General features: G+C 65.5%; 2 protein-coding genes across 4 annotated transcripts; one reads left to right on the top strand and one right to left on the bottom strand.

Moving 5' to 3' along the window:
- Nucleotides 1–1822: 1822 nt before the first annotated feature.
- Nucleotides 1823–7793, top strand: NR1D1 (nuclear receptor subfamily 1 group D member 1). The gene is made up of 8 exons (XM_054396896.1): nucleotides 1823–1850; nucleotides 4446–4775; nucleotides 4865–4953; nucleotides 5047–5191; nucleotides 5735–6198; nucleotides 6336–6521; nucleotides 7207–7417; nucleotides 7594–7793. The coding sequence occupies exons 1-8, from the start codon at nucleotides 1823–1825 to the stop codon at nucleotides 7791–7793; spliced, it is 1653 nt and encodes a 550-aa protein (XP_054252871.1).
- Nucleotides 7794–11516: 3723 nt separating this feature from the next.
- On the bottom strand, nucleotides 11517–18532 carry THRA (thyroid hormone receptor alpha). Of its 3 annotated transcripts, XM_054396899.1 has the most exons (9): nucleotides 18480–18532; nucleotides 16970–17031; nucleotides 15555–15584; nucleotides 15293–15393; nucleotides 15014–15161; nucleotides 14444–14649; nucleotides 13738–13884; nucleotides 12809–13067; nucleotides 11517–11767 (listed from the first exon to the last, which is right to left on the bottom strand). In XM_054396899.1, exons 1-9 carry the CDS (start codon nucleotides 18530–18532, stop codon nucleotides 11517–11519), a joined length of 1257 nt encoding a protein of 418 aa, XP_054252874.1. The 3 variants fall into 3 exon arrangements, with proteins under 3 accessions (XP_054252874.1, XP_054252873.1, XP_054252872.1); XM_054396898.1 differs by lacking the exon at nucleotides 15555–15584; XM_054396897.1 differs by lacking the exon at nucleotides 15555–15584 and having other exon boundaries at nucleotides 15293–15435.
- Between the last annotated feature and the right edge of the window lie 236 nt (nucleotides 18533–18768).

Consider the following 18768-nt stretch of genomic DNA (forward strand, 5'->3'; position numbering starts at 1 on the left):
GGGCCCCCTGCCCTGGGGCCAGCACCTCCATGGATCCCCTGGCTCCGATGCCAGCCTGGCCTCACACATCCTTCCGGGAGCCACTGGGTTTACTCCCTGACAGAGGTGCCAGCTGCAGCATGGCCAAGGCACCGCTCAACTGCCCGGTGACTCAGGCTGGGGGCACATCCTGTAGGGTTGTGGGGTGCCCCCTCCCCCCCCCAGTGCCATGGGGCATCCCAAAACCAGCACCCAGTGGGGGACTCTGGGGGCTCCCAGCTGAGGGACAGCCACACATACCCTCGAGGGCTGGCACTGGGGAATGTTTGGGGTGCAGCACTGCAGTGTGCCCCACGTCGGGCACCCTGCAAGCTCCTGACACGATTGTCATGCCCGAGGTCTCCCCTCCCGTGGGATTAGCTCTGAGGATTTCCCGGCCCTGGCATCTCTGTGCTCTGCACCTTCTCCTGGCAGGGAGCCAGGGCAGCATCCGGCACGTGGCACCAAGGATGGTGCTGGCACCCCTGAAACCCTCCCCTCTGGCCCTGTTGCTGCGACCCAGATCTGCTCAGTGGCTGTGCCCTGGCACGACGATACTGGGCACAGCACACCGCCGCAGCCCCTGCGGCAGCCATCAGCAGGGCCAGGCTGGCAGTGGCAGCCAGGCACGTGCCACACTGGGTACCCGCCACAGGCAGCTCGTTTCCACGGTGGCACTAGGGACAGGGGGCTGTGGGGGTGTGCAGGTGGTCTGGCTGTGCCATGTTGTGTGCTGCAGCTCTGCTGTGTGTGGGCATCCCTGGAGGGCTTGCAGTGCTGGTGCCACACTGTGTCTGGGTATCCCCAGGGCAGGGGCTGGTGCCATGCAGGGTGCCAGGGGTAGCTGGAAATCAGTGCTGTGCTGGGTGGCATGGGTGACAAGATGTCCCCAGGAAATGGTGCTGTGCAGCATGCCAGGCATGCCAGGGCTGTGCCTGGGTGACCCCATGCAGGAGACAGTGCCATGCTCAGGAGTCCTTAGTGCAAGGGACAGTGCTGTGCAAGGTGACAGTGATGTCAGTGATGCCAGGGCTGCACCCAAGTACCCCCAGGGCAGGAGACGGAGCTGTGAAAAGTGTCAGGGATGCCAAGCACTGCACCCAGGGGACAGTGCCATACTTGGGTGCTCCTCATGCAGAGACTCTGCTGTGCAAGGCGACAGGGGTGCCCGGTGTCGCTGGCACAGGGAACAGTGCCATGTAGGGTGACAGGGGTGCCAACTGTCGTGCCTGGTTGTTCCCAGCACAGGGGACAGTGCCCTGATGAGGTGTTCCCAGCGCAGGGACCATGCTGAGCTGGTGACAGACGCCCCCCGGTGTCCCCAGTGCAGGGCACAGTGCCCTCCTTCGCTGTGCCCCCCGCAGGGACTATGCTGTGCTGGGTGCCAGCGGTGCCCAAGTGTCCCTAAGGGATGGCACCGAGTTGGGTGACAGCTGCCCGTGCCGGGGGTCCACAGCGCAGGGAGCGGTCCCGGTGCAGCGGCAGTTCCCAGTGCCTTTCCCCGCGGGTGCCAGGCGGCCCCGCCGCGGGGGTCCCCGTTGTGCCCGGGCTCTCCGCCGGCGGAAAGTGTGTCACTGGGGCACGAGGCTCTCCCCGGGAATCACATGGGGGAGGCGGCGGCGCCGCGTGCGGCCCAGTGCGCAGCCGCGGCCGGTGCCGGGCGGGCGGCGGGGCGGGCGGCGGGCGCACAACAGCACTCACCGGGCGGCGGCGCGGCACGGCTCGGCGCGGCTCCGGCTCTGGCTGCGGGAGGCTCGGTGGAGCCGTTACCCGTAATTCCCCCCCTCCCCGATCCCCCCAAAGGATGGCCGCCCCCGAGACCGGCAGCACAGGTCAGTGCCCCGCTGGAGACACCCCTCCCTTCCCAATCCCCGCGGCACCGGGAGCGATCCCGAGCATCCGGAGACGGGGGTCAGTGCACCGGGGACCGCAGCGAAGGGGGCTGCGCGCAGAGACCGCGAGTTGGAGGGGTCCGGACATCGGGACCGGAGGGTCCTGCACACCCCACCGGGCAGGATGCGCACCGGGACCGCATCCCGGAACGGGGCTCCTTCCTACCGGGACCGGGCGGTCCTGCATAGCGGGGTAAGGACCGGGCAGCGGGGCCGGGGTGGGATATGCACTGGCATTGGGGCGACCTCAACATCGGTACCGGGGCGCTCCGGTCGCCGGGGTGGGAAGGATGGAAATGGGGAACTGGGGAGTCCTGAACGCCGGGAGTAGGAACCGGGAGCGCTGCACCGCGGTGTCTCGGACAGCAAGACCGAGTTGTCCCCGGGAGTAGGAAGAGTAAGGACGAGGAACAGTGTGCCGAGGTGGCCCAGACAGCGAGACTGCAGTATCAGGGACACCGGGATCGGAATGTCCCTAGGAGTAGGAAGGATGAGGACCGAGATCGGTGCACCGAAATGTCCTGAGCACCGGGACCGGAGTGTTCGAAATACCGGAACCGGGATGTTCCCGGGGGTAAGAAGAACGGGGGACCGAGATCGGTGCACCGGAGTGTCCTGGACACGGGCACCGGGGTGTGCCCGGGGGTACGAAGGGGGAGAACCGGTATCGGCGCACTGGGGTGTCCCGGGCACCAGCACCGGAGCGGAACGCGCCTGGACCGGAGTGTCCCGGGACAAGCGGGACAGGACGGACGCGCACTAGGAGCGGCGCAGCGGGGATCGGGCATTCCGTGGGCGGCAGAGGCGGGAACGTGCATTCCGGGGCGCCCTGCGCGGGGACGCGCACCAGGCAGGGCCGGGGGGTGGTGTGTGTGAACGGGGGCGGTGTCCCCGTGTCCCCCCCCTGGCACGTGTACCCCTCCCCGCCGCTGCCACGTGCGGGGTTTGTTTTCCCCGCAGCCCCGCCCCGCCCCCGCCCATTGGCCGCCAGATGACGTCATCGCTGTTCCTTGTGACGTCATACCCGGAAGCGCGCTCGCGCTCCTTTCTAACGTGGGGGGGTGGTCGGGGGGCGCAGCGCGCTCTATCCGCGGGCTAACGCGAAGGGGCGGAGCCTCGCGGAGGAACCAATGGACTGCCAGGGGGCGGAGCAAAGCGTGAAGGGGCGGGGCCGAGCCAGGCCACGTGCAGATGGAGCACGTGGGGCGGCGGCGTGAGGCCGCCTGAGCTTGTTGATGGGAGGGGGAGCTGCTGGGCGGCTGTTTTGAGGGGGTTCCCCTCAAGGATTTCAAGTGCTGTGGGGTCGAGGATGGTCCCGTGTCATGGTACAGTCTCTTGGGGGCTTCCCACCCCCTCAAAGCTCCCAGGACCTCCACTGGGCCCCCAGACTTACTCCAGGGTACCTCAAGGTCCCCTCAGGAAACTCATCCTCCCTCTAGAACCCTTCAGATCCGAACCTCCAGACTTCTACCCAGGACTCTAGACCCACTGTGGGGTCTCCCCCCCCCCTGCCTCTAGACCCTTCTAGGTTCCTCAGCCCCCAACAGTTGTTACCAGAACTGCTCAGCCCCCCTCTAGATCCACCTCAAACCACCCCCAAAAACCTTCGGGACCTCCTAGTGTCTCTCTACGCATTTCCAGACCTCCCCCTTCAATACGGGGCTTGGACAGGGGAGAGCCTCCCAGTGTTGCAGTATCTCAACAGCTGGAGATCCCAGGCCCACTGTCCCCAATTCAGTGACCCCCTTTGGCGGTGGCTGGGTGAGGGGGGGTTGACAGCAGGCTGGCTCCGGCACGCAGCATCTGTGCCAGCAGTACCGTGTGCGGCGGCAGACACATGGCCCCGGCGATCCTGTGTGTCCCCAGCCTTCCCTTCCACGTGTCCCGGTGCCGCTGCCCCGTGCGGTGACGGCGGGGGGCAACTGAGGGAGGGGGCTGTGACCTCTGCCAGCACTGCCTATGGGCTCAACACCCTGGGGTGCTCCCCACTTTTGTGGTGCTCCCACGCACAGAGCTCCCCCAGCCTCTGCTATTTGCTCCAGATCCCCTTAACTGAGGGGGCTGCACCGTGACCCCCTCTAATGCTGGGGTCTTGGGGGCTGTCCTGTGGGGTTCCATCTGGATTTGTGGGGCTGGGAGCGGGGCTGTGCCAGGGGCACGGGGCTGGAGCTGGCAGGTTGAGCTGCCGTGACCTCCCAGTTACGCCTGCGGTGCATTCCCAGCCCACATTCCTCCCACGGGTGTTTCCGGGGCACTGTGCCCGTGTCCCCAGCCGGCACGCACCCCAGAACCCCACCTGTCCCTGTCCCACGTGGAGCTGGCACCCGTGGCAGCCGTCGGGGTGTGGTGCCTGACTCAGGGTGCATGTGTGGCCACGGCTGCAGGACACCCCTGAGTCCGGGATGCATCCGGGGTGCTTCCCTGAGCACACCGCGCCCAGGGCTGCGGTGCCCACCACAGGGATGCCCTCTCTGGCAGGCGGAGCTGAGCCCGGTGCAGCTCGGTGCATGTGTGGCCTCACTGCTGTACCCACAGGCGGTGTGATCAGCTACGTGGGCTCCAGTGGCACCTCGCCCAACCGCACCAGCCCTGTCTCGCTCTGCAGTGACAGCTCCAACAGCAGCTCCCAGTCCGGCTCCCAGCCCTTCCCCACCTACTTTCCCCCATCGCCCACCGGCTCCCTTCAGGATTCCCGTGCCTATGGTGGGGGCTCGCTGGCCCCCCATGAGGATGCTTCCCCTTCCTCCTCCGCCTCCTCCTCGTCGTCGTCGTATGGCTCCTCGGTGAACTTCCCTGGGGTGCAGCAGGTCCCTGCGGATGAGCGACGCCGCAGCTCTCCCAGCAAAGCTGGCAGCACTGTCACCAGTGAGTGGGGTGGGTGAGGGGGTGGCAGGTGGTCCCTTGCCCCTGGTGGTGGGCACCCCAGAGCCCTGCTCACCCGTGTCCCTCTGCAGAGCTGAACGGGATGGTGCTGCTCTGCAAGGTCTGCGGGGATGTCGCCTCCGGCTTCCACTACGGTGTCCACGCGTGCGAGGGCTGCAAGGTACCGGGGCTGGGGCTGGGGTGACCCTGAGCCTCCCCCCACAAGTGCATTTTGGGGGGCACCCAAGTGACACCTCCTACCCCACCCCTACAGGGCTTCTTCCGCCGCAGCATCCAGCAGAACATTCAATACAAGAAGTGCCTCAAGAACGAGAACTGCTCCATAGTCCGCATCAACCGCAACCGCTGCCAGCAGTGCCGCTTCAAGAAGTGCCTGCTGGTTGGCATGTCCCGCGACGGTGAGCTTGGCCATGCACCCCCAGAACCAGGAAACACCCCTTCAGCGCTCTGCAACCCCTCAGGGGGTGTGATCCTGTGCTCAGCTCCCCTGCCATAGGTCCCCTGCCACACTCAAAACTCTGATGTCCCCTCCTGGGATAGGTGCCCCTCATGCTCAGGGCTCTTTGGGCCCTTTCAGGATTGGTTCCTCAGTGCTCAGGGATCTTTTTCCCATCCAGGACTGTGTCCCCCCCTGCTGCTCATGGCTCATTGTCCCCTCCTGGGATGAACCTCCCCCATGTTCAGAGCTCTTTGTTCCCTCCCGGGATGGATCCCATGATGTTGAAGGCATTTTGTCCCCTCTAGGTCTGGGTCCCCTCCAGGTCTGGGTCCCCTCCGTGCTCTTTGTCCCCTCCCGGGACGCGGTCTCACCGTGCTCAGGGCTGTAAATCCCCTCCCAGCAGGGGTCGTAGGGATGCAGCCACGTTCCTTGCAGGACTGGAGGGTGGGTGGGGGGCTGTCAGCGTGTCCCCAGTCTCTCACTAACAGCAGTGTCCCCACAGCGGTGCGCTTTGGGCGCATCCCCAAGCGGGAGAAGCAGCGAATGCTGGCGGAGATGCAGAGCGCCATGAGCATGGGCAGCGTCCCCCCGGCCATGCCCAGCCCCGGCGAGGGTCCAGCACCGGGCGGGGGCCGCGCACCGCCACCGCCCCCCGGCCCCCCACCGCTCGCCCCCGCTGCCTGCTTCTCGCAGTTCCCCCAGCAGCTGACACCCCCCCGCTCGCCCAGCCCTGGGGGGGCCACCGAGGACGTCATCGCGCAGGTGGCCAAGGCACACAAGGAGATCTTCGTCTACGCGCACGACAAGCTGGGACCCCCCCCGGCCTGCGACGGCGGCCTCCTGCGATGGGACGCGACCCCTGCGTGGACCCCCGGCCCCCCTGAACCCCGGCTCTGCCCCCCCGCCTACCCCGAGCCCCCGGTGCGGGGCTGCCCCTGGCCCCGCGGCACCAAGGACGTCCTGCCGGTGAGCGCCCGGGGGCCTCCCGCTCCCCGTTCCTGGCTATTTTTAGCCGCTAATCGCAGTAATCGCCTTGGCCGTGCCGCGGTGGCTGGGCCGGGGGAGTCCCGCGGTGCTCGGCTGAGCTGTGCCATCGCCCGCAGGCCTGCCCCATGAACAGCCACTTGCCCGGCCGCAGCGGGCGCTCGGTGCAGGAGATCTGGGAGGATTTCTCCCTCAGCTTCACCCCTGCCGTCCGAGAGGTCGTCGAGTTCGCCAAGCACATTCCCGGCTTCCAGGCCCTCTCCCAGCACGACCAGGTCACCCTGCTCAAGGCTGGCACCTTCGAGGTATGTCCTGGGGCAGCAAAGGCTCAATAGAGGGCACGGTGCCACCGCAGCCCAGCATGGTGCCCCACGGACCGGCACAAAATCCCATGGCATTGCCTGGTGCCCCATGCATCAATGTGGAGCTTTACAACGCTGCATGACTCCTGGCTCCTGGCATGGAGCCCCAGAGCATGGGCACGGTGCCCCTTCAGCACTGCACACTTCCTTGTGGTGTTGCACAGTGCCCCAGAGCACAACACGGAGCCCCGTGGGCATTGTACAGTGACCAGCAACACTGCGTAATGCCCTACAGCCTGGCATAGTGCCCCATGGTCTGAGATCTGACATCAAGCCCCATGGCATTGCACAGTGACCCATGGCATGGAGCTGTGGCACAGAATGTGGCATTGCAGTGTCCCACAGCAGAGGAGCCATGGCAAGGAGAATGGCATTGCAGGGCACTCCATGGCTCAGCACTGTGCCCCGTGGCACAACATAGAAGCCCACAGGATTGCAGGATGCCCCTCATGGCAGGGTGCCCTTTGGCATCACACAGAAGAGCTTGGCGTGGCACAGTGGCCAACAGCGTTGCAGGATGCCCCCCATGGCACAGTGCCCCTTGGCTTTGCATGGGAGCTCAGCATTGCAGCATGCCTCCCATGGTCCGGTGCCCCTCGGGATGGCACTGATGCCACCTGTGCCACAGGTGCTGATGGTTCGCTTCGCTTCGCTCTTCGACGTGAAGGAGCAGACAGTGACCTTCATGAGCAGGACGAAGTACAGCCTGGAGGAGCTGTGGGGCATGGGCATGGGCGACCTGCTCAGCTCCATGTTCGAGTTCAGCGAGAAGCTCAGCGCCCTGCAGCTCAGCGACGAGGAGCTTGGGCTCTTCACCGCCGTCGTGCTGGTGTCGGCAGGTGGGAGTCGGGGCTGGGGTGGAGACTGGGGGGTGGAGATTGGGGGGGATGTGGAGACTGGGGGTGGAGCTCGGGGCTGATGTGGGGACTGGCGCCGCTGAGGAGCAGAGGCTGATTTTGGGGGGTGGGTGGGTTACGATCTGCCTGCTGATGCCCTCCCCGCCCCGTGCCCGCAGACCGCTCGGGGATGGAGGACACGGCGTCTGTGGAGCAGCTGCAGGAGACCCTGATCCGTGCCCTGCGGGCGCTGGTGCTGAAAACTCACCCGGCCGAGACCTCCAGGTTCACCAAGCTGCTGCTGAAGCTGCCGGACCTGCGCACCCTCAACAACCTCCACTCCGAGAAGTTGCTCTCCTTCCGCATCGACGCCCAGTAGGGCCCCCACGGACCCCAGCCGCCCGCCCCCCGCGAACCCCGCACCCACCGCCACCCCTGTACATAGCACCGCGGGCGGGGAGGGGGATACACACCACCACCCCCCCAAAATCCAAGGGACAGCACGAACCCCACGGTGCCCACCAGACTCCTGGAGTGGGGGGGAATGATAGGGGGGACTGCACGCCCCCCCTAAAGTGGGCACTGAGATGCCAGGACCTCCCTTCCCAAGTTGGGTGCCAGCCCCATGGCTCCGCTGGCAGTGCCCTGGCTGCTCCGTCTCTCCCTTGCCCCCGGCCCCCGGCTCCGGCAGCCAGCAGAGGAAGGCGAGAGGCCGGCTCCAGCCCAGCTGGGGGTGGGGTGTGATGGGTGGGGGTGGATGTGTGGGGGGGCTGGGGGCCGGATGATGATGATGATTATTTTTTTTTCATCATATATTTATTACATAAATATATAGTAAAATAGACCAGCAACAATTACCATAAAAATATCTTTTTTTAAAATCCTGACCAAAACACAAAAGGGTTGAAATTCGCACGTCACAGACTTGTGATTGTCACGGAGCTCAGCGCCCCCCCCCCCCCCCCCCCCCCCCCCCCCCCCAACCCCCTCCCGCCCTCCTTCCCCTCCTCCCCCAGCCCCCTCCTCACACCGCCCCCTCCCCATCCCGCGCCCTACATTCAGCGACGCCGGCCGCGGACATCTCCCCGCCCCCTTTACCTCCTCCATCCCCCCTCCCATCCCCACCCCTTTGCCCCAACCACCACCCCACCCCCCCGCGGCACCATGCATAGTCGGGGGGACCCCGCGCCAGGCCGTGCCAGGGCGTGCCAAGCTGTGCCAGCTGGGCTCGACGCGGCCCCAAGCAGGGGCAGCTCCGGGAGCCATGAGGTATGTGCTTGGGGGGGGAAGAGGGGGGAGTGGGGGGGGGAGGGATGTGGGGTTGGGGGACACGGGGGTGGCCCGGGGGAGGTGGCAGAGAGCGGGGGAGGGGGGCACCGGCTGTGCCCTCTCTAGGTGAAGCTGGGGCCGATGCTGGACGTGCGATGGTGACGCAAGACAGGAGGGCACGGCCCAGGGGGCACAGGGCAGTGTGAGGGCAAGGGGGTGCTGGCCATGGGGCAGGGGGACAGGGCCTATGCCCCCCCGGGATGAGCCACCCCAGGGCATCGTGCTGCCAGCTGGGGGGGCACATGCCCTGGCTACAGAGGGGGGAGGGGGTCACGTTTGCTGCTTGAGACACATCCTGCAACAGCTCTGCCCTGATGGGTGGGCAGGGGGTGGGCAGCACCTGGCACCACGGATTGTGCCTGGGGATACAGGGGCATGGCCACAGCACCAGTGCTGCGCTACCGTGCGTGGCCATGGCACCATCACTGCTTGGCCATGGCACTGGCACAGCATGGCCACCATGTGGGCAGCGCACAGGCACTGCTCCAGCATGGCATGGCCATGGTACCAGTACTGGCACAGCAAAATATGGCCATAATATGGGCACTGCACCGGTGTGGCACGGCACAGACATGGGCACTGCCTGTGTGTGGTGCCGCAGTGCCACCGTCCCTGCCTGCAGCCCGAAGGCACGTGTAAAGGCTGGCACTGGGTGGCACATGCAGGGCAGGGCTCAGTGGGGGCCAGTGCTGCCAGGGGGCTGAATCCTCAAACTCTGTGCCCCCTCCAGCACAGGCATTAGTGTTTCCTGGCACTGGCTCCTATTGCACAACCCATGGCTGGTGCCATGCCAGGACCCCCCCACCCTATGCCGGGCACCCAGGGTGAGAGTTTAAGACATTGTGCACCAAAGCTGGCCCTGCTCTGGGGGAAAGAGGGGCAGAGGGCTGTGGGCACTACAACCTCCCCTGGCTACAAGGGGCACTCTCGAGTGCCACAGTCCTGCCACACCCCCACTGCACCCCGGCCCCGGTTGCAGGGGGTCTGGCAGGGCCCCCAGGCACCACCTCCACCACGATGAGGGTGGTGGGCGATGGGGTGGCGGTGCTGAGGTGTGCCAGGGTGCCCAGCCTGGCCCTCTGTGCCCAGGATGGGGGTGGGGGGGGGAAGTGTCTCGTGTTGGGGTTTGCTGCTTGTCAACGACCCGTAAAAAGAGGTTTTTTGTTTTTAATTACAAAAATTATATATTTTATATATATTTATATATATATATATATATTAGCTTAGGTGGGCACGGCGGGCTGCCCGCCTCGCCCGCTGCCCGCCCCTCCTCCCCACCCCCGCCCCGTGCCCCCCGCGCCCCTCCCCCCTCTCGGCCTCTGCCTGAGGTAAGAAAAAATTCACAAACCTAAATCGGGGGGGTGGGGGGAGGGGGAAAGGTGGGGAAAAAAAACCATTCCCGGATGCCCCCTGCCACAGCCCTGCCCACCCCCTGCTCGGGCTCCCCCCTAGGCCCCCCCAGCCCCTGCTGCAGCTTAGCCCCCCCAGCTCCAGGAGCAGGGAGGTGAAGGGGGTGGTGGGGGGGGCAGAGGGTGCAGCCCCTCCATCCCCCGAAGTGCTGCTGCTGAGGGCAGGGGGTGGGGGGGGTGGGGGCAGTAGTGCAGTGGGGGCTGGGGGGTGTTTAGGGCGGGGGCACCTGCTGTGCCCCCCTTCCCTCGCCAGCACCTCCGGGGCCATTCCAACTCCTGACGGACACGACAGAGAAACCCACGAGGACGGGGGGGTGGGGGGGTGGGGTGGGGTGGAAAACAACAAAAAAAAAAGGACAAGGGAGGGGGGTTGTGTGGTGCTGAGGGGGGTGGGGGGTGGCCACAGCAGGTCCGTACGGCCCCTCCCCCCTCAGCCCCCCCCCCCCCCCCCCGCCAATGGCATCCCGCAGCGCCCACCCTCCGCCGGCGCTTGGCACAGAATCCTCTCCTCTCAGCCCCAAAAAAAAAAACCAAAGAGAAAAACCAAAGCCCCGAATCTGGCCCCGAATTTGGGGTCTGGGGAGTGCAGGGGTGGGGGGGGTGGGGAGGGCAGGGAGGGGTTAACCCCATCCGGGGCAAACCCAAAAGCCGTGTGCCCCACACCACGGGCTGGGGTTGCCCCCTCCCTGCTGCTGTGCCCCCGCCCCGTGCCCCACTTGGATGGTGGTGGTTACGGGGGAGGGGTTGTGGCCACCCCCCAGCTCCAGCCCCTGTGTTGCTACCTGGCCCAAAGTGCATGGTGGCCCTGGTGGCCTCCCCCCAACCCTGGCTGGGGCAAACCTCTCCCTGTGCAGCCCAAGAGCCCCCTCCTCTCCTTTGCTCTTCCTCCTCCTCCTCCTCCTCCTCCTCCTCCTCCTCCTCCTCCTCTCCTTCCAAAGTGCAGTTAGTTTAATATTTTAGCCTCTCAGGGAGGGAAATAAATGCTTAAAAAATAATAATCTAAGAAGAGAAGGACAATAAAGGAAACGTTCGACCGTCGGGGCCCTTCCCTGTGCAAACAAACAAAATTCATCAAGTCCTGGGCTCGGGGGATTTGGGGAGTGGGGGATGGGGACGGGAGGGCAGCCATTTTTGGGGGTGTGTGGGGGGGCACAGTGGGACACCCCCCCACACCACCACCACCAACCCCTTCTGCCCTAGGCGCAGCGTCCCCTTTGCCCTCACCCTTGGTGGGGGAGAAGATAAAAATTGAAGGGGAGGGGGGGGAGGTGGAGCTTGAGAGAAAGGGGAGGGCAGAGCCAAGAGGAGGAGGAGGAGATGAGGGTGAGGGGGGCGGGCACGGGGGGCGGGGAGAGGTGGCAGCCCTACACCTCCTGGTCCTCGAAGACCTCGAGGAAGAGGGGGGGGAAGAGCTCGGTGGGACACTCCACCTTCATGTGCAGGAAGCGGCTGGCGTGGCAGGCGCCGATCATCCGCAGGTCTGTGACCTTCATCAGCAGCTTGGGCCAGAAGTGGGGAATGTTGTGTTTGCGGTAGTTGATGTAGTGCTCGAAGGCCAGCAGGTAGGTCTCCTGGCACTTCTCGATCTTCTCCACGCAGATCAGCCCTGTCCGGTCTGTGGGCACAGCCAGGTGGGCATCCAGAGAGGGCAGAAGTCATCCTCCACTGCCACACACACCCCCACCCCCCGGGGCTGAGCTGCTCTCCTCACAGTCCCTCTGCAGCCTAACGAGGCTGCTCCAGGGCATCCAGGGGTGCACTGCATGGAACCTGCCCACCCTACTGACCCCCTTCAGCCTGGCACAGCTCCCCAGGGCATCCAGGGGTGCACTGCATGGAACCTGCCCACCCTACTGACCCCCTTCAGCCTGGCACAGCTCCCCAGGGCATCCAGGGGTGCACTGCATGGAACCTGCCCACCCTACTGACCCCCTTCAGCCTGGCACAGCTCCCCAGGGCATCCAGGGGTGCACTGCATGGAACCTGCCCACCCTACTGACCCCCTTCAGCCTGGCACAGCTCCCCAGGACATCCAAGTCTTCACCCCATGCACCCTGCACTGCTGAGCACTAGGGATCAAGGTGCCCATCCTACAGACCCCCTTCAACCTGGCATAGCTCCTTCAGCCTGGTACAGCTCCCTAGGACATTGAGGTCTTCACCCCATGCACCCCTTGCTGTTGTGATTCTGTGAGGGTCTGGGCATCGAGATGCCCACCCAACATACCCCCAGGTCACTGAGGACTCTGGGCATTGAGGTGCTCATGGAGCCAAGCTAGATGAGGACAGATTTAGGTTAGATGTCAGGAAGGAGTTCTTCCCTGTGAGGGTGGTGAGACACTGGCACAGGTTGCCCAGGATGGTGGTGGAAGCCTCATCCCTGGAGGTTTTGAAGGCCAGGCTGGAGGTGGCTGTGAGCAACCTGATCTGGTGTGAGCTGTCCCTGCCCATGGTAGGGGGGTTGGGACTGGATGATCCTTGAGGTCCCTTCCAGCCCTGACCATTCTGTGATGGCTCTGGGCACCGAGGTGCCAGCCCAACACACCCCCAGGACACTGAGGGCTCTGGGCATCTAGGTGCCCACCTCATGTACCCTCCCACTCCCTCTGTGCCCAGCCCATTTCCCCTCCCTCAGCAACCCCTGAGGGCAGCAGTACCTGAGGACATGAGCAGCACGGCCTGGAGCAGGGCCACCTCGGTGTCATCCAGGTTGAAGGCAGAGAGGGACTTGCCCAGGTCGAAGATGGCATCAGAGACGACGCCCAGGCCTCCGTTCTTGAGCTGCTCGCGCTTGACTGCCATCTCCCCGCTCAGCGTCAGCGTCTCGCTCTCGGGGTCGTAGCGCACGGCCGCCCGCAGGGACATGATCTCCATGCAGCAGCCCTTCAGCAGGATGATCTGATCCTCACAAGGCAGCTGTGGGCATCGGCACAGCTGGTAAGGGACCCCCAGAGATCGTCCAGTCCAGCCCCACTGCCAGAGCAGGCACCCAGGGTAGGTCACCCGAGAGCGCATCCCGGGGCGGGGGTCGGAAGCTGTGCACAGAAGGAGGCTCCACAGCCCCTCTGGGCAGCCTGCTCCAGGCTCCAGCAGCCTCACACCAAAGGAGTTTCTCCTTGGACCCATTGTGCTTTGCCCTGTCACTGGGCACCACCAAACAGAGCGTGGCACCTGCATCCTGACCCCCAGCCCTCAGATATTGACAGACATTGATCAGGTCCCCTCTCAGCCTTCTCCTCTCCACACTACCCAGCCCCAAGGCTCTCAGCCTTTCTTCACAGCAGAGATGTTCCAGTCCCTTCATCATCCTCATAGCTTCCACTGGACTCTCTCCAGGAGTTCCCTCTCCCTGTCCCTGAACTAGGGAGCCCCCAGCTGGTCCCAGCTCTCCAGATGTGGCCTCACCAGGGCAGGGCAGAGGTGGAGGAGAACCTCCCTTGACCTGTTGGCCACACTCCATACAGCCCAGGATACCAGCTGCCCTCTTGGGCACATGATGCTGCTGTTGCTGCTGCTGCTGCTGCCAGTGCTGGGGGTGTCTCTGTGCCCTCCTCCCTGCCGCCCCCTGCCCGGGACCCCCTCGTACCTCCGAAAACATGGGCAGTTTTTTGGCAAAGTCGACCACGCGGGTGATGGCCGGGGTGATGATTTTTGTAAACTCGCTGAACGCCTCCAGGTCGACTTTGTCCCCATCAGGCATGGAGGCCATGGGCGACTGGCCGATGTCCTCGGGCTGCAGCGACAGACGGCGGCGTCGGGGGGTGTGGTGTCACCGCCCTCACCCCGCCGGGACCCCTTCCCCGTGTGGCAAAGGGAAGCAGCGGCAGGGCTGGGCGTGGGGCAGCGGCCAGGAGAGGGAGCTGTGTGCCAGGGACAGAGCCACCCTGCCGCAGGGCACAGCTGTCCCCTTCGGTCACCACTCATCCCTTTAACCTCTCTGGGGGGGTGACAAGGACACTGGGTGACATCTGCAAGCCCCTGGCCCCCACGGTGTTAGGGACACTGCCTGCCACACATACACCGAGTGTGTGGGAGCTCAGCCAGCACTGACCACAGAGAGATTGCCCCTTGGGATAGGCTGCCCAGGGAGGGGGTGGGGTCCATGTCCCTGGAGGTGCTTAAGAACAGCCTGGACGAGGCACCTGGTGCCATGGTCTGGTTGGTTACTTAAGGCTGGCTGATTGTTTGGACTCGATGATCTTGGAGGTCTCTTCCAACCTGGTTGATTCTGTGACAACCCTGAGGGGCTGTGGTGGTGGTGCCAGGGTCCCCCCTTTGCCCTGTGCCCTCACCAGGAATTTCCGCTTCTGCTTCCAGTGGCTGCCCTGGGCATTGGTGCTGCGGTGAGCCTCTGTCACCACGTGGATCAGCTCCCACTCCTCGGCGCTGGGGTTGGGACGATGCTGCAGGGATTTGATCATCTCCTCCTTCCGCCGCCGCTCCCGGTTCTCCTCGATCAGCTTCCGCTTCGCTACCCGCTTGGAGTCATCCAGCACCACTGCCAGCAGAGACCCCCCCAAAATCAGCTTCTACACCCCCCAAAACCAACTGCCACCCTCTCCAAATCAGCTGCAAATCAGCTGCCATCCCCCCAAAAATCAGTTGCCACCCCCCCAAAAATCAGCTGCAAATCAACTGCCATCCCCCCAAAATCAGCTGCCACCCCCCACCAAAATCAACTGCCAACCCCCCTTCAAATCAGCTGCCAACCCCCTCAGGTGGTGCCAGGCATCCCTACCCGCATGGCACACCACAGATACCCCAACCGCACCAAGTGCCCCAACATTCCAGGACCCAAGCCTGTGCCCACAGCGGCAGCCAGCAGGTGCCCCCCACCCCGTGCCCACCCTGCCAGCACTCACGGTCCATGGCCATGCCCACGGAGATGCACTTCTTGAAGCGGCACAGCTGGCACTGGTTGCGAGTGATCTTGTCGATGATGCAGCAGCCATCGTACTTGCAGGAGTAGGTGGGGTGCAGGTTCTTCTGGATGGTCCGACGGAAAAAGCCCTGGGGGGCAGGCAGGGGCAGGGAGGGGTCGGGGGACACACACACAACACACAGTGAGTGCTGGGTGAGACACCCTGCCCCCCACCCTGGGCCTCATGCCCGCAGCCCCTGCCCAGCCGCTGCCCTCTCACCTTGCAGCCCTCGCAGGTGATGCAGCGATAGTGGTAGCCGGTGGCCTTGTCCCCACACACCACACACTGCTCATCTTTGTCCAGGTAACTAGGGATGTACCCTGCAGGGAGGGGGGCGTCAGGGACCCCCATCCTGCCCTGCCCTGCCCCAGGGACTCCACCATGCCCTGCCCTGCCCCAAGGACCCCTCATTGCACCTTGCCCTGCCCCAGGGACCCCCACCATGCCCTACTCTGCCCCAGGGACCCCACTGCACCCTGACCTGCCCCAGGGACCCCTACCATGCCCTGCCCTGCCCCACGGACCCCCACTGCACCCTGCACTACCCCAGGGACCCTCACCATGCCCTGCCCTGGCCCAGGGACCACTGCTGCTATCAGAGTCAAGGACCCTGCCACAGCCTGCGTCAGGGACCCCACAACACCCCATGTTAGGGACCCTCGCCACACCCTATGCCAGAGACCCCCCCCAAGCCCCCACCCCGTCGAGGACCCCTGCCACATCCTGTGTCCCTCATCCTGCCTTGGGGACTCCACCACGTCCCAGATCAGGGACTCCCACCCCACATCAGGACCCCCCCTGCCACTCACTGCACTGGGGACCCCTGTCATGCCTCATGTCAGTGACGCCCTCCCCCCAACACCCTGCTTCAGGGGCACCTTCAACCCATGCCTCAGTTTCCCCTGCCCAAATCATTGCCTCTTGCCCCAGCAGGGGAAGGGTTAAAGGCTGGGAGGAGGGGGTCTAGGGGGGCTGCCTGAGCCCCCCGCAGCAATAAAGCTCTCATTATCCCACTGGCTGCGGGGGGGTGTCCCTGTCTCCCCAGCACACAATGAGCCACTGTCCCCACCATTGTCCGGGGTCCCCCAGCCCGGCAGCCCCGGGGGAAACACCCCCCGAAGCCCCCTCCCCCAGCCACTGGCCTCGCGGGGAAACTGAGGCACACAGCAGGGAGGGGGTGCACAGCACCCCACGATCCCCACAGCCCCCCAGGAATGGAGCGAACCCAGGGTGAGGGATCCCAAGAGCCCACCCTGCTGCTCTGCGGGTGCAGGATGCCAGGGGGTCCCGGAGGCTGCCCCCCTGCCAAGGCAGGCGTTGGGCTGAGCCCCCGCCGCGGCCCCTCCTCCCGCCCGGCCGGATCCTGCCGGCCCAGCCGCTCCCCGCTGGGGAATGGGGCAGGGCTCGGGGGGCAGCGCCCGGCCGGGCCCCCCTTATCTCCCACCCCAGGGCGCTGCCGGCCCCGATAGCACCGGTCCGGGGCACGCAGAGGGATGGGCACGCCACGGGGACGGGGGCAGTGTGGGGGCACCGGGGCTGTGCAGGGGCACCACGGGTGCTGAGGACCCTGGAGGGGATGTGGGGTGCCTGGGGGGGCTGCCAGAAGAAAGGAGTTCCCAGGGAACCCTGTGGTGTCCAGGGGACACTGAGGTGCCCAGCAAAGGACACAAGGTGCCTGGGGCACTCCGGGGTGCCCAGCAGAGATATGGGGTGCCCAGGGATGCCCAGTAGGGATATGGCATGCCCAGTGGACCCCAGGATACTCAGCGTGGACACAAGGATCCTATGGGATGCAGGCAGTGCAGAGGGTGGCCTTGGAACCCAGTGAGGATGTGGGGTGCCCGGGGGACCCAGGGGTACCCAGCAGTGACGAGGGGTGCCAGGGGGTGCCCGTACCTGACATGCTGCTCTTCACCAAACATTGGCTGCTCTTTCTTTTGCGCTTCCCATCCAGCCACCTGCGGGAGGGGGTCAGGCTGGGACAGTGCCCCATGGGCCCCCCAAGACCCCTCACAGCCCCCCACACACCCTGGCCCCCGCCTTGCTCGCAGCTGGCATGTAGGCATTACTCATTCCGGGGTCCTGGGTGGGGGAGATCCAGACAAGGGAAATGCCACATTTGGGGTCTGGCACCAGGGTGCCAGGGCACAACAGACCCATGGGTGGGGACTCTAGGGACCCCCAACTCAGGACAGGGGCATCGCTCAGCGTGGGGCCGAGGTGATGACTGGGGGGAAGTTGAGAAAGGAAAGGAGGGGGATGGGAAGGGAAAAGGGGGGGAGGGGCGGGGAAGGGCTGGCGGAGGGGGGTGGGGGGGGAGGGGCTCATTTACAGTCAAAGACAAAATGTCCTTTTGGCTCAGCGGGGAAGTGACATCAGAGAAGCTGAGCCAATGGCGAGAGCCGGGGGTCCGCGCCTCGCCCGCACGGCACCAGCGCATTGGCGGCGCCGCCTGGCACGGCCCGCGGAGAGCACCGAGCGCCACCGGGACGGGCACCTGCGGCTGCGGCAGGGGAGGAGGGAGGAGGGGTGGGGGTGTCCCTGCACCCAGGGGCGCGGCGCAGCGGGGGGGGGGTGGTCCTGGGCTCCAGTGCAAGGTGACCCCGGGGCTGGCTCCCCCCGGGGCTGGCTCCCCCCGGGGCACGTGAGCGCGGGCGGCCCTCCCGAAATAGCCCCGGGACAGGGTGGCCCCAGGGGCCCCAGCTGGGGAAGGGGGGGGCGGGGAGGAGAGGGGCACGCACGGGCACGAGTGGGGACACGGCGGGGGCAGGGAGACACACGAGGTATAGGGACACGCGGGACATGGGGACGGACACACAAGGCACGGGGACAGCCGGGGCATGGGAAAGAGCATGGGGACACACAGGGCATGGGCATATGGGGGGTGCAGGAGTACATCCGGGGCATGGGGACACATGGGACACACAGGGCACAAGGACACGTGGCACATGGACAGGTACACAGCCACACGAAAACCCATGGGGACACACCAGGCACAGGCATGCATGGGGACACCTGAAGCAGAGGGACCCTTGGGGCATGGGGGCACCCGGGAGAGATGGGCACACAGGGATGCATGGGGACACACTGGGCATCAGGCCGCATAGGGCACGGGAACACATGGGGACACACAGGACATTAGGATGCACAGGGCACAGCGCCGCACGGACACATACATGGCAAGGCAGGGAGGCATGGGGACACGCTGGGCATGGCCACAGACAGGGCATAGGGACACTTGGGGACACAGGAGGCATCAGGATGCACAGGGCATGGCCATGACCACGCAGGGAGGCTCCGGGTCACAAAGGGCACGAGGACACGTGGGCACACGGGGGGCACAACACCGCAGGCACAGAAGGGGCTGCGGCAGCAGTGCCAGGGCGGGCATGGGGCTGGGGCTCACCGGGTGTCCTCTGGCTCCGACAGCGGGTCCAGGGTGCTGGGCTTCTGTTCCATTCACCGCAATTCCATCAAGGAGCGCTCAGCACCGACCCAGTGGGCTCCGCCACCGGTGCCACGCGCGGGAGGGCCACGGCGGGGGGGGCTACGATGCGTGCCCCATGGCGCCCGCCTCAGTGCCCAGCTCCGCGCAGCATCCCAGGCTGCACCCTGCCGACACAAACCCTGCCTGAGCCCAGACTCCCAGCAAGGGGGGGCGTGGGGTGTGAGGTGCACCACCCTCGGGGGTGCAG

The sequence above is a fragment of the Indicator indicator genome, chromosome 39 (genome assembly GCF_027791375.1).
Source record: "Indicator indicator isolate 239-I01 chromosome 39, UM_Iind_1.1, whole genome shotgun sequence".
Lineage (NCBI taxonomy): Eukaryota > Metazoa > Chordata > Aves > Piciformes > Indicatoridae > Indicator > Indicator indicator.